Here is a 13,142-nt window from a genome sequence, read left to right on the forward strand (position 1 = left end):
GCGGTCTCGGGCCGCTGCCAGTTGCAGCGCGGAGGAGTCGCAGCAGCCAAACCGCGCTACTCCTCCGTGCTGCAAAGAAGCGCCCGGAAGAGACGCCGCAAGTGCCAAAGCACGCATTCGCGGTGTCACTTCCAGGCCGTGACGTGTAGATGCAGAGCGTCCGCTACATCAAAATGGCGGTGGCCGTGTGGAACAGCCGCCGCCATTTGTTACGGATTCTGTCCGTAACAGAGTAAGGGGCGTCTGGAAGAGACGCCCCTTTTTCAAAATGGGACGTCCTAAGGACGTCCCTTAAGGCGGTCTGTAACCCGCCTATAAGTTAAAAGCAATTCCTATCCACAAATCTGTGTAAATTAAAAAGAAATATGTTGTACCTTCAAATTCTACCTCAGATGATTATTGTTTCTTACTTGGTTGACTATAATTTGATTATTATTAATTTTTTAGAATGATACAATGGGAAAGATTTAGGGATTGTGTAGGTGACCAATTCCACTCCACTTTACTCCTCCATGCAATATGCCTATGCCACAGAAATGCTTATGGTAAAGGTATCAACTATTTGCAATAGGATTTCTGGCTTAGTTTGTTCTCTAAGAACAATGTCTAAAAACCGTCTATCTAAAAACTGCCAGTCCTGTGTTGGTTCAATTGTACATAATTAACGCCCAGCTGGAGGACCTCACCCAACCTGATTCTGAACCAGAGCTAAATGATAAATTGAAAATCTCCTACAATGTTGAATGCCTTAACTAGTTCTATTTTGACAGAAATGTCCTCTTGGGATGGAAAGTGACTTAGAACATCTGCACTTTCTATTAGAATTACTGGCTGCTAGCTCTCATTGCTGATACTTCTCAGAACATATTCACACATTAAATTTTAGATGTACACTAAATTGATGTTCTTGGTTATGTTCATGTCAGACAGGCTAAAAGGATAAAAATATAGTACAAATAGAGATAAAACATAAGGTAATATATGGGTAACAAACAAAAGCTGAAACATAGTATTAACATGATAATTACTGTTCCTAAGAAGAGAGAAGAAATAGTGATTATAATTATCAGACTCACAATCGACTAGTATCTAGAGCCAGATTTTCCCAGTCTTCAGTCTAAATAAAACCTGCTCTTATCCTTAAAAATCCCCCTGTTCCCTCCAGATAGGAAGAGGTAAATCTGTAGGCCAGTGCTGTTTAATTCCCAATATAAACATGGACCAAGCTTTTTAAAAATGGGCCACTAACTAAATGGGAAAATTATATATCTTGTCTTAAATCCAATTGTTATTAACACCTGGAGTAGACCCATTGAATCAAAAAGGCTTATCTAAACTGTGACTCAATCAAGTTCCATTCTGCTTGGAACAAGCTATTTGATTTAGGCCTTGACCTCTCAACTTGGCATCAAGATGTATGGAACAGCAGCTTCCATCATCCACAGACAGTGGGCCTGTTGACAATGGTGGCTGAAGACGATTGGGAATTAGTCCCCTGCATCTAAGCGTGCCATGTTGAGGAGGGCTGGGACATTGTAGGAACTGCAGCCCCCAATAATTACTTTTTCTAAGCTCTAACACAGAATTACTCCCCTGCATATAAGGGTGTCATGTTGAGGAAGGCTGAATTATATAGCCATCCTTTGTGGAATTACCACTTTACTTTTTCTAAGTTCTCACACAGGAATGGAGAGCTACCAACCAGCTCATGAGCCTGATATTGTTTGTGTGAGCTTTCCATTTGGCCTGTCAAGTGTCACTTCCAGCCAGCTCCCACCTACATTCCAAGATCCAGATCAAAGAAACAAAGAAAGGCTTATCTCGGACCTGTTGCAGATCAGAAAAAAGAGTGCTCTTCTTTTCTTTACATTACAAGAATCCTCCTCGCCATCCCCCCCCCCCACTGCCTTCTCAGTGTGAAACATAAATTGATACATGTAGACACGAGCCCAGTAGTGTTTAATAGCAACATTACATAACCAAACTCATAGCATTTTCTGCACACACAAAAAATGGGCAAATTTTGCATCAAGTAACTACCTAACCAGTGGCATCACCAGGCTTGGTTGGGGCAGTTGTGGCCAACACTGCTCACCCCTTGTGGCTTTGTTGCTGGGCTAGCTTGCTCCCCAGGGAGAGAGCCAGGCCAGTGACAAAGCCACGAGGGGTGCACTTGCACCTCCTCCACCCCTGCCACTGCCTTGGCTCCCTCCCTTTGGCTCCTTCTCACCTAGTGAAGGGTGAGGTGCAGATGGTGGCAGTGGAGGTGGCATTGGTGGCCTGCTCTGCCAATGGGCTCCTCACCACTCCCTCCCAGAAAAGGAGCCAGGCCAGGGACAAAACCACAAGGGGCACACTCACCCCTCCACTACTGCCTTAGCTCCCTCCCCAGGGAGGGAGCCAAGCCACAATGAAGCCATAAGAAGCATGTTCACCCGTCAGGGTGTCATCCCTCCTGTGGGGTATCACCTGGTGCAGTCTGCACCTTCCACACAGAGACACATACACCCCTGCCCAGTGATGCCCACTGCCCCCAACCAAAGCAGTCCCTGAAAGGAAAAACATTTTTTAAAAAAACCTGAGGAAGAAAATCTTGATCTGATGAAAATTTTCAGTTTAGGACTTATTCACTGCAAAATGTTCACTTTTCTTTCTTTGCAAAGAAAACTTTCTGTGCAGAAAGTAGCATATCCATGTACAAATCTTACATAGAATAAATTCCAAATGAAAATCATATTTGAAAAATGTGAACTATCTGTAAAAGAGGACCTAAAATGGTGAAGAAATAACAATGATTTAAACACACAACTGGACCTTACATTCTATTCAGTACCACACTATACATTTTGTACAACAGCTTTTATTCATTTACTTCATTTATATCTTATTTATCATCAAGAAGTGTCCAAGCTGCTTACAAAGAATGGAGTTTAAATATGATCAAACAAACAAAAAATAAATAAATCCAAGATCCTAAAATGCAAAGACATACAACTGAGCACGAAAGTTAGAATCATACAAGCCATTATATTCCTTATTGCTATGTATGGATGTGAGAGCTGGACAATTAAGAAGATAGGAAGAAAATCAATTAATTTGAGATGTGGTGCTGGAGAAGAGTGTTGAGGATACTATGGACAGCCCGAAAGACAAATAGGTTCTAAGGACCTTATCACATGGGGAAAATTATCCCATGCAAAATGGAATATTGCAATTAAGATTTTCACACACATTGCTATTAAACAGGCAATAATCAGCAACAAATAATTTTCAGGATTCCCCCATGAATGATTTGTTGCTGTTTATTGTTGCTGCCTGATTATTTCATGTTTAATAGTGACATTGTGTCAAAATCTTAATTGCAATATCATGTTTTGCATGGGTTAATCGCTGTTTAAACCCCCAATTTCCCCCGTGTGATAAGGTCCTAAGACAGATCAAGCCAGAAGCCTTCCTGGAAACCTAGGTGACAAAACTCAGGCTGCTGTACTTCAGACACATCATGAGAAGGCATGATTCACAAAACTACAGTTCCTAAATTTACCTAGCATTGAAACAGGGCAGTTAAAGCAGTCTCAAACTGGATTATTTTTGCACTGTGTTTTGGACCTATGGTGCCAAACTATAAGCCTTACATTTATTCCTTCTGATCTCTTCAAGTTAGTTGTGTTTTTTCCTGTATGGTTTTTATTCATTCATTTATTTATTTTTGGAGGCCATGTCTTACCAAATACTGCAGTGTTCTTATGACCAGGCTCACTTGAAAGCCTCTGCAATATTATCAGGAGAGTGGTTTTCAGTCATAATGCATTATTATTCTGTCATTAGCATCCAGGCAATGATGCTAATAATAACTCTGTTGATGCAAATTGAAGGGGGGGGATCCATTACAGGGGAGAAGATGTAGCCTGTTGCAATTGTTTCCCTACCCAGTGCTGTTCACTCAGTTGTTGTCTTATTTTTACACAACATATTTTGCAAGACTAAAGAATTAAATATCTTTATGGAGCTTCATGGACAAAATGCATAAAGAGCAAAGGTTGGAAGGAAGAGCAACAATTGGTGACTTTGTCCTCTTAAAAAGGAGGTCTGATTCACAAAGAATACAAAAGAATGGCTTGTAGGAATCATAGCACACAGTCAGAATTTCTTATAATTTATAACACAAGTCGACTAATTGATTAACAAGGAAAACAGTGAAAATAATCTTATCATCTGACAGTTGCTCTATTTGGGCCCAAATTATTCACCAGTTAAAGTACAGTTGACTGGAAAAGAACACTGCTAAAATGCATTTAAGATGAAGGCCATTAACAGCTGTAATAATTACAACTGTTACAATACATTACACATTTAGGAGCACTCTGGGTTATTTGGTTGGGAAGAGAAGGGTGAATCTGCCTAGACTGTAGGATAAACTCCTGCTCTTCTGTAGTGGAAAAATGGGAGTACACGTTTGGTAGTTTCCTAATTCAAATAATCTTGTAATAATTTTTTATTACATTTGCATCTCAACCTTTTCCCTTGCACTGATCAGGGAGTGCACATGGATTATCTCATTTTGTCTCTCACTATGCTATGAGCCAGTTTGGTCAGGAGATAATGAGTGATCCTGGGTCACCCAGAAAGTTTCCAAGCAGAGGAAAAATGTGAGCCCAGGTCACACAAGGCCAAGTCCCAACAGTCAAATTGAGTTAGTCTTTGAGCTTTCCAAAGCTATTCTCTGGGCAGCTCCTAACGTTATCCTTGAAGGATAAGCCCCAAGATCTCTCCTGTTGATGGCATCTGGTAACCTACCTGAGTACGTTTCCAGACCACTAGTTTATATTGCACTAAATGAGTAGCTTGGAGCTTTTGTTCAGTAACAGTACAAGCATCCAATATATTTTCTACTGAATTCTGGATGCAGTGTGGCCCAGCAAAGCTTCATGGGTGCACAACCAACACTAAAAATATTTGGAGTACCTTGAAATTGGGAACACTTCTATAGAAGTCTGCAGCATCATAACTTGCAAGGTAAAGGTCTCGAGTTAAGTACTAATGACACTTTCTCCATCACAGTATTTTTAGGCATAAAAAGGAAATATATCCTTGGGCTATATGTTCAAAGCAACATGTCCCTGTGCCAGATCCCTCTCCAGGCTGGCTCCAGTTTCAAACCCTTGGGCTCATGACCTTGCATCTTCCCCACTCTAGATACCTGCCTAGATCTGTATTTGGCTTTCACAATGATCCCCATGTAGACCAGTGGATGTGTTGTTCAGTGGATTCATTGTGGGAAGTGTGTCAAGTTGCATAAGCTGTTTCCGACTTATGATGACCCTAAGATGGTCTTATCATAGGGCTTTCTTGGCAAGATCTATTCAGAAGGGAGTTTGCCATTACCATTCTCTGAGGCTGAGAGAGTGTCAATTGCCAGTGTCACTCAGTGGGTTTATATGGCTGAGCTGGGATTCAAACCTTGATCTCCAGAGTCATACTCATTCAAAGCACTACGCCATGCTGGTTCTCAAGTGTGTCAAGACTTTTTATCAAAACCTATCAGGAAAAGTCATATTTTTTTTAAAAAAGTAGAAGTTTATTAATACACACTTATATTACACACTAACCCCTAAACTATTTAATAATTCACAGCTCCCCCAAACCTTATTTACTTTTTCTCTGGCTAACTGTCCTGTCTCTATTAAAGCTTTTCCCTATCTCTATGCCATATTTTCCCCATCACTTAATCTTTTCCCTTATCCACCTTGTGTCAAACACAAGTCCCAGTTTTGTATCTTTCCTCTCCCACTGTAGGCACTCACCCATCACAGCATTCCCTTGTACACCACTGGCTTGCCCAGCTCCTCCTTTCACAGCCCCTATTTTACTATATTAGCTAGAAGGACAAATTGGGAAGTGGAGAGCCAGTGTGGTTTGAGTGTTGGATTGTAACTCCAGGAGACCAGGGTTTGAATCCCCACTTGGCCATGGAAAACCTTTGGGTGGCCTGGAGCAAATTACACTCTCTCAACCTCAGAAGAAAGCAAGGACAAACCTCCTATGAACAAATGTTGTCAAGAAAAGCCCATAACAAGGTCATCTTAAGGTTGCATAAATCAAAAATGACAACAAATCTCTTTTATTAACTTTTTACTCCCTCAACCCCCTCTACCATGCTGGTTCACCTTCTTGGGAGTAGATATCTACAAAGTGGATTTTCAGATTGCATTGATTTTCCATTTGCACCTGAGTAGGTACAATGAGAGGGTGAGCAGATCTGTAGATCTGGTTTGGAAACCCACTGGGTGACCTTGAGTGAGCCACACTCTTTCTGCTCCAGAAAGCCCAGTGATAGGTTGACCTTTGTTGTTGTTGTGTGCCTTCAAGTCATTTATGACGGCTTGTTACAGACAGCCAAAATAAAGCTGCTTCATGTCACTTTGGAGGTATGGTATTTCAATGATACATGTGTCCTAAGAGTCCAAAGGCCGCATCAAAGCCACGCTCCAGTCCTAAGGACTGGAGTGCAGCTTTGGTGAAGCTTCCAGACTCTTAGGATTCATGCATCATTGAAATACCATACCTCCAAAGTGACTCGAAGCAGCTTTATTTTGGCTGTCTGTAACAGGCCACGGTGACCCTAAGGCAAACCTATTCATGGGATTTGTTCAGAGGAAGTTTCTCATTGCCTTTCCGAGGTTGGGAGCATATGACTTGTCCAAGGTCACTCACTGGGTTTCACGGCTGAGCTGGGAATCAAACCCTTGTCCACAGTCATAGTCCAGTACTGTACTCAAACCACTACACCACAGTGGTGTACAAGTCTTACAAGCTTTATGCCTTAAGTCCCCCCTAAATTGAAGACAACTTGGAGGCACACAGCAACAACATTTTGTGGTGGTCATGCAAAGGAAACTATTTTTCTGTGTGGTCTGAGGTGATGACTCCAAGCCTTGGGTCTCTTCAGCCCATGTTGTCCACACCATCCTCATTTTGTGCGGAGTCTTTCAACCATTTGGTGCAATGATGGGAGCTGTTCCTGCAAAAAGAAAAGGAATAACACTGCTTTTGTGTGAATTTCCCCCCTCTCCCCCACCACCCCATTGCAGGAGGTGCCTCAAGTCTGTCATGGAGCTGTCAAAAGGTTCAAAACAAAGCTGCCCCAGCTTGGCTGACTCCCAACCTGGGTCTTACTCATAGACAACCCCCGCCACTCAGAGACCCTCATCCTGGTTTCCAAAGTGGCCACCCAAACTTCTCCCTTGGGAGCAGGAAGGGGAGGAGAAAGCAAAGGAGGAGAAGCACAAGGGCTGCATCTGCACTGCAGAAATAATCTGGTTTGACACCACTTGAACTGCCCTGCCTCAGTGCTATGGCATTCTGGGAACTGTAGTTGGTTGTGGCACCAGAGCTTTGCAATGACAAACCTCCCCTGGAAAAAAAAATCTTCTAAAAAACAAATAAACAAGCCCATGATAGGTTTTCCTGAAAATTGCAGACATAACCCGCTTTAACAGCACCTGAACTGCCCTGGCTCAAGGGGATGGGATTCTGGGAACTGTAGTTGGTTGTGGCACCAGAGCTTCAACTGCAATTCCCAGAATTCCACAGCCTTGAGCCAGGGCAGTTAAAGTGCTGTCAAACCGGCCGTGTGGATGAGTCGAGAGAGCCCAAGGCAGGAAAGAAAGAAAGAAAGAAGCAGCTGCTGTGTATGTGGAGGGGGGGGGTTTCAGTCCTCCCCTCCCTCCTCAGCCAATCGCGAGGCAGTCGCCCTTCCCGGCCAATGAACCCCCGGCGGATTGAGGAGCGGCAGCCAATCCCGAGGAAACAAAAGAGGAAAGCGGGAGGGTGCGGGAGGAAGAAGAGACAAGGAGGCGGAGGAGTGTGGGCCTCCTGGGGGTGTGTGTCCCCCTCCAATTCCTCCTCCTTCCCCTTCTTGCAGGTGGTGGGAAGGAAGGGCAGCCCGATGGGGGTCCCAGGAACGGACCCAAAGACACAACAATGAGTTGAAGGCGAAGCAAAGGCTGGCTCGGGCGCGAAGGCGGCATGGACCACAACCAGCACCAACCGCAGCAGCAGCAGCAGCAGCAGCAGCAGCAAGGGCCGAGGCGCTGCCCGGGCGGCCGGGAGGCCAAGGGAAGGAGCGCGCGCCGCCGCCGCGCCAAGCCCAGCAGCCAAAGCCAAAGCAGCCGCCTCCGTTCTTCCTCCTCTTCCTCCTTCTGGAGCTGTTGAGGCGGCCGCCTCACTCGCTTCCCCCTAAAGCCTGGGCTGAAGGGGAGGAGGGGAAGGGAGAGAGAGAGAGAGAAGGCGAGCAAGTTGCCCCTTTCCCCTCCCTCCCTCCTTCCCTCCCTCCGGGGGCCAGCGCTTTGAATAAGCCTCCCTTCCCGGCCTCTGCTTCAGCGAGAAGAAAGGGGGCCGCCTTACCGTCGGCTTCTGCTCGGTGCCTTCCCCCCCCCCTCCCCCTCTCTCCTGTCTGTCTCTCTCTCCTGCGAGAGGGTCTCCCTTTCTCCTCAGGGGCTGCCTCGGGACTAGCCTTGCTCGCCTCAGTCCCCCCAGAGAAGAAAGGGCTCCTCCTCCCCGTCGAGGGTGGCTGGGTTAAGGGAGGGAAGGCGGCTGCTCCTTGGTCCCTTCCCTCTTGCCCTTCCTTTCTGAGGGGAAAGGCGAGGGAGCGGGTTGCCCCTTTCCCCTTTCCTTGGCTTTCTCCCCTTCCCTTCCCCGTTTGGAGTCGCCTCTCCCGGGTGTTAGCCTCGCTCGCCTCAGCTCCGGGGGAGAGGGTTGCTGGGCCAGCGAGGGAAGGCGGCGTCTCCTGGGTCCCTTCCCTCTTGCTGTGTCTTTCTGAGGGGAAGGCGAGCGGGTTGCCCCTTTCTTTCCTCTCCTCAGCGCCGCGAAGCCAGGGGACCTCCTTCCCGTCGGGGTCGGGGGAGGAGGGAAGGCGGCTTCTCCTTGGGTCCCTAGTCCCTCCCTCTCTCCCTCCCTCTCTGTGTCTTCCCTCTTCCTTCCTTCCTTCCTTCCTTCCTTGGCGGGGAGGGCGGGGAGGGGAGGCCGAGGGGAAGGCAGCCGCTGCCGGCTCTCGCTGCTGCTGGGCGCCGGGCGGCCGAGCCATGCGCGAGTACAAAGTGGTGGTGCTGGGCTCGGGCGGCGTGGGCAAGTCGGCGCTGACCGTCCAGTTCGTGACGGGCTCCTTCATCGAGAAGTACGACCCCACCATCGAGGACTTCTACCGCAAGGAGATCGAGGTGGACTCCTCGCCTTCGGTGCTGGAGATCCTGGACACGGCCGGCACGGAGCAGTTCGCCTCCATGCGGGACTTGTACATCAAGAACGGGCAGGGCTTCATCCTGGTCTACAGCCTGGTCAACCAGCAGAGCTTCCAGGACATCAAGCCCATGCGGGACCAGATCATCCGGGTGAAGCGGTACGAGAAGGTGCCCATGATCCTGGTGGGCAACAAGGTGGACCTGGAAGGCGAGCGGGAGGTCTCCTTCGGGGAAGGCAAGGCCCTGGCCGAGGAGTGGAGCTGCCCCTTCATGGAGACCTCGGCCAAGAACAAAGCCTCGGTGGACGAACTCTTTGCCGAGATCGTCCGGCAGATGAACTACGCCTCCCAGCCCAACGGGGACGACCAATGCTGCTCTTCCTGTGTCATCCTCTGAAAGGAAGGGTCGGAAGGGGGGAAGAGGGAGAGCACAACGGTGGAGATCCAGGCGGCGTCTCTGTGTGTTTCCCACCCCCCTCCCCTTGTTCGTTTTGTATTTTTTTAAAACATAATCTTGAAATAACAAGGTTGATGATGACAGCAGCAGCGCCGAGGCACAGAACAGGCATCCTCCGCGGCAGCTTTTGAAATCATCATCATCATAATGTTGCATTACAGCCCCGGATCCCTGCCAGGGCCCATGGGTTGTGATGCTGCTCGGTGTCCTGGTTGTAACTTCTGTCTTATTGACATCTGGTCGAAATGACAGAGGAGTGGCTGGAAACAACAAAACTCACCCACCCTCCCACACATACAAAAAGCCTTCTTGGAAATGTGGCTCTTTAGCCATGTACATGCCATGGATTTGATGGTTGCTTACTTCTCCTTCCTCTTGGCCAAGCAAGGACTCCTCAACTGGCAACCGATTGCCGGTAGAAAAAGTTCCTGTGTGTGCTCCTTTGCAGCAGAAGGTGGGGATGGGGAGAGGATTTAGCTCTATGATTCTACGATTCTATTGCTTTAGAATTGGAAGGAAAACAACAACACACACCAAACCTCTGTGTGTCCTTGTGTGTGTGTGTGTGTGTATGTGAAGGGAATTGGCAAAAGAAGAATGTGTCTACTTGCGGAGGTACTCCAGATCCTCCCTGTGAATTTTGCCAGTGACTAGCACACATTTTGTGGTCTGAGGATTTCTATGCAAAGTTGGAATATCAGTTAACAATGCCTACTTTCCCATCTGAAGAAGAAGCCTTGCACTGTGTGCTGCCTGGGACTTTTTTTTAATAACATTGATGCCAAGACGGTGTGCGAGGTGCCAGAAAAGGGTGTGCTGAATTACTTGTGGGGGAAAAAAACACTTCTATTTTGTTTACCTGCTGTATTGAAAGGGAGGGAATGGAGAGCATTTATTTGTGTGTGCGTGTGTGGTTTTTTATATAAAAAAATCAGCTGTGAAAACATTACAGATCTGCACATTTTTTTAAGCTGTGTGTCTTTTTGGGAGAGGGCTGGGTTGGGGTGATGGTTGGTTCCAGGGCTCATCCATGCTGCACAGTTAAAGCACTTTGATTCCACTTTAACTGCCATGGCTCTGTCTTGCAGAATTGCGGAATTTTTAGAATGGTAAGGGTTAAAATTTTCTAGTGCAGTGGTTCCCAACCTTTGGTCCTCCATTTGTTTTTGGACTTGAGATCTCATAAGCCCCAGCCAACTTTGCCAACAGTCAAGAACTATGGGAGCTGAAGTCCAAACCATCTGGAGGACCAAAAGTTGGGGGCCAATGCTTTGGTGCATTCTCTTGAGCAATAGCATTAGTGGTCTCTGGAAGAGAATTCTAAGTATCTCAAAACTACAAATCCCAGGGTTCAGTAGAGTGGAACAAGAAGAAGTAAAGTGGTATGAAACTGATATACTTGTGTACTGCAGATATACCCTAATTGCAATTGAGTTGGGTGTTGGGATGGCATTAATTGAATTTGACAGTTAACTCTCTAAAATACAAAGCCTTCCTGATACAGGGCCCAACAACTACTTCGTTTGTAGAGTGCCTTCAAAACAGCTGTTGCAGCTAGTGCCAACCTGTGGAAGTCCCAAGAATCCCATTAGCTACTAAAACATTTTTTTTTTAAATTCAACTATTTAACAGTTTTATTTAACAGAACAAGGCAGAACAACAGGGCCTGTTATTAATGGGATTAATTTCAACTTGGTTTCCATTTGAGCCTTTCCCAGCTTAGTTTCCATGGCTTTCAGGCTTCTTTTGATTCAGGTTTACAGTTGTGTGGATTTTGTGTGTGTGCGTGCGTGGGATTGTGTTTGTGCATGTGTGTGTGTGTGTTTTCTCACAAGATGTACCTTCAAACAGCAATTAAAAGATTTGCAATGCCATGTAACTGCAAATCAATATCTCTTTTAATTCTTGATTTTAAATCCCATACAAACAATTACTCATATCTATATCTATATCTATCTATCTATCTACAGTATATACACATACACACACAATTGCCTTTTTTTAAAAAAAAAAGAAAAGAAATGTTTTTGTGGGGTTTTATGTATTGTGCTAAACATCCAATCATAGTAGATAGCAAGCTGTTGAGGACAGATAATTATGTAAAACATGAAGATTAAGGAAAAGCATTCTTGGCCTGTTGGAGGTGATATATCAAAGTCTGAATACAGCTATTGTTGGGAGCTTATTCAAAGTGATATTTAGATTTTGATTCCAGTGTGTTATTTTTTGCATACAAATATCCATACGTATTTTAAATTGCCTGCAGGATTAGATACTCATTTCTGTGTAAATCAGTTTTAGGTGTGTTTGCGAGAAAATCAGCTCACTAACTTCTGTGGGGCTTACTGGAAAGTGTGCTTATATAGGTTTAAGATAAATAGTGTGAGTGCTTGTTCTGCATCTGTCATTCTGATTTTTTGAAGACAGGCTGAAATTCTGAACATGATTCACTGAACTGAGTAGTAGCTCTCAGTAAATATCCATAAAAGACTTGCAATGTTTATCTTAAATCAGCTTTTCAGATTGGGTTCACACATGAAAGTCAACACCTGTGTATAATAATGCATATATTTTGTAATGTTAAGTGGTAGTGGAGATTTTTCTTTTCATGGCATTTGGAAACTAGCCCATAATGTAATTCCTATACACTTGTCGTGTACTGAACAAAAGAAAAGATACTTGAATGCAAGCAATTCAAGGGCAAGGAATATTTCTTCAAGTAGCTTGTTGGTCCAGGAAAAAGAGAGTTCTTAGAAGTGGGCACTAGGAAAGTTGGTTTGGTTTCAGTGAGTTTAACAGAAGAAAGAATGAAGTGTTTCTTGTTTTAAAGATTAAACTTCCCTTTTCCTGTGTGTGATACATGTAGCACATTCTCATCATGTTATTGTCCTGGACTGAATAATAAACACTTTCACTTCAGTACGTGGTGGTGGCATAATCATGGCGACCTCCCATTCACATGGGGGCTGCCATGATGATGCCACGCATGTGCTGCATCCAAACGGTGCGGTGCATGCGTGACATTTCCATGCCGCCCCAGGCCTCTTACGGGGTCCTGGGCACGGTGTGGGAAGGAGCTCCGAAATGGAGCTCCTTTTGGGCGTCGCCTCGTTCCTGCAGCTAAACGGCTGCTGGAATGATGCCAGGGAAAAAGGGGCCAGGTGGCCTCTTTCTCCCAAGGCTGTGCCTATCGGGGTGTCCTGGGGCATGAAGCCCCAAGGACACCCCTTTTTGGGATCACAGAGAAGCAGCATTTTGCCGCTTCTCCATGATTCTGAAAAATGCCAGATTGAGGCATCTGGGCTGCCGGTGAGGCTGCCCTGGCCCCAATACATGGCGCAAAGGGGCGGTCTGTACCGCACCTTAAACACCTTTGACAGTGTTTCTGTCATACATGTGGCAGAGAATGTGGCTCAGTGGTGGAATACATGCAGTACTTTGCAAACA

General features: G+C 45.7%; 1 protein-coding gene across 1 annotated transcript; it reads left to right on the top strand.

Moving 5' to 3' along the window:
- The first annotated feature begins 7,778 nt into the window (after window positions 1-7,778).
- RAP2B (RAP2B, member of RAS oncogene family) lies at window positions 7,779-11,305 on the top strand. Its single transcript, XM_042457787.1, has one exon. It carries the CDS (start codon window positions 9,084-9,086, stop codon window positions 9,633-9,635), a length of 552 nt encoding a protein of 183 aa, XP_042313721.1. The 5' UTR covers window positions 7,779-9,083; the 3' UTR covers window positions 9,636-11,305.
- Window positions 11,306-13,142: the final 1,837 nt, after the last annotated feature.

The sequence above is a fragment of the Sceloporus undulatus genome, chromosome 3 (assembly GCF_019175285.1).
Source record: "Sceloporus undulatus isolate JIND9_A2432 ecotype Alabama chromosome 3, SceUnd_v1.1, whole genome shotgun sequence".
Classification (NCBI taxonomy): domain Eukaryota; kingdom Metazoa; phylum Chordata; class Lepidosauria; order Squamata; family Phrynosomatidae; genus Sceloporus; species Sceloporus undulatus.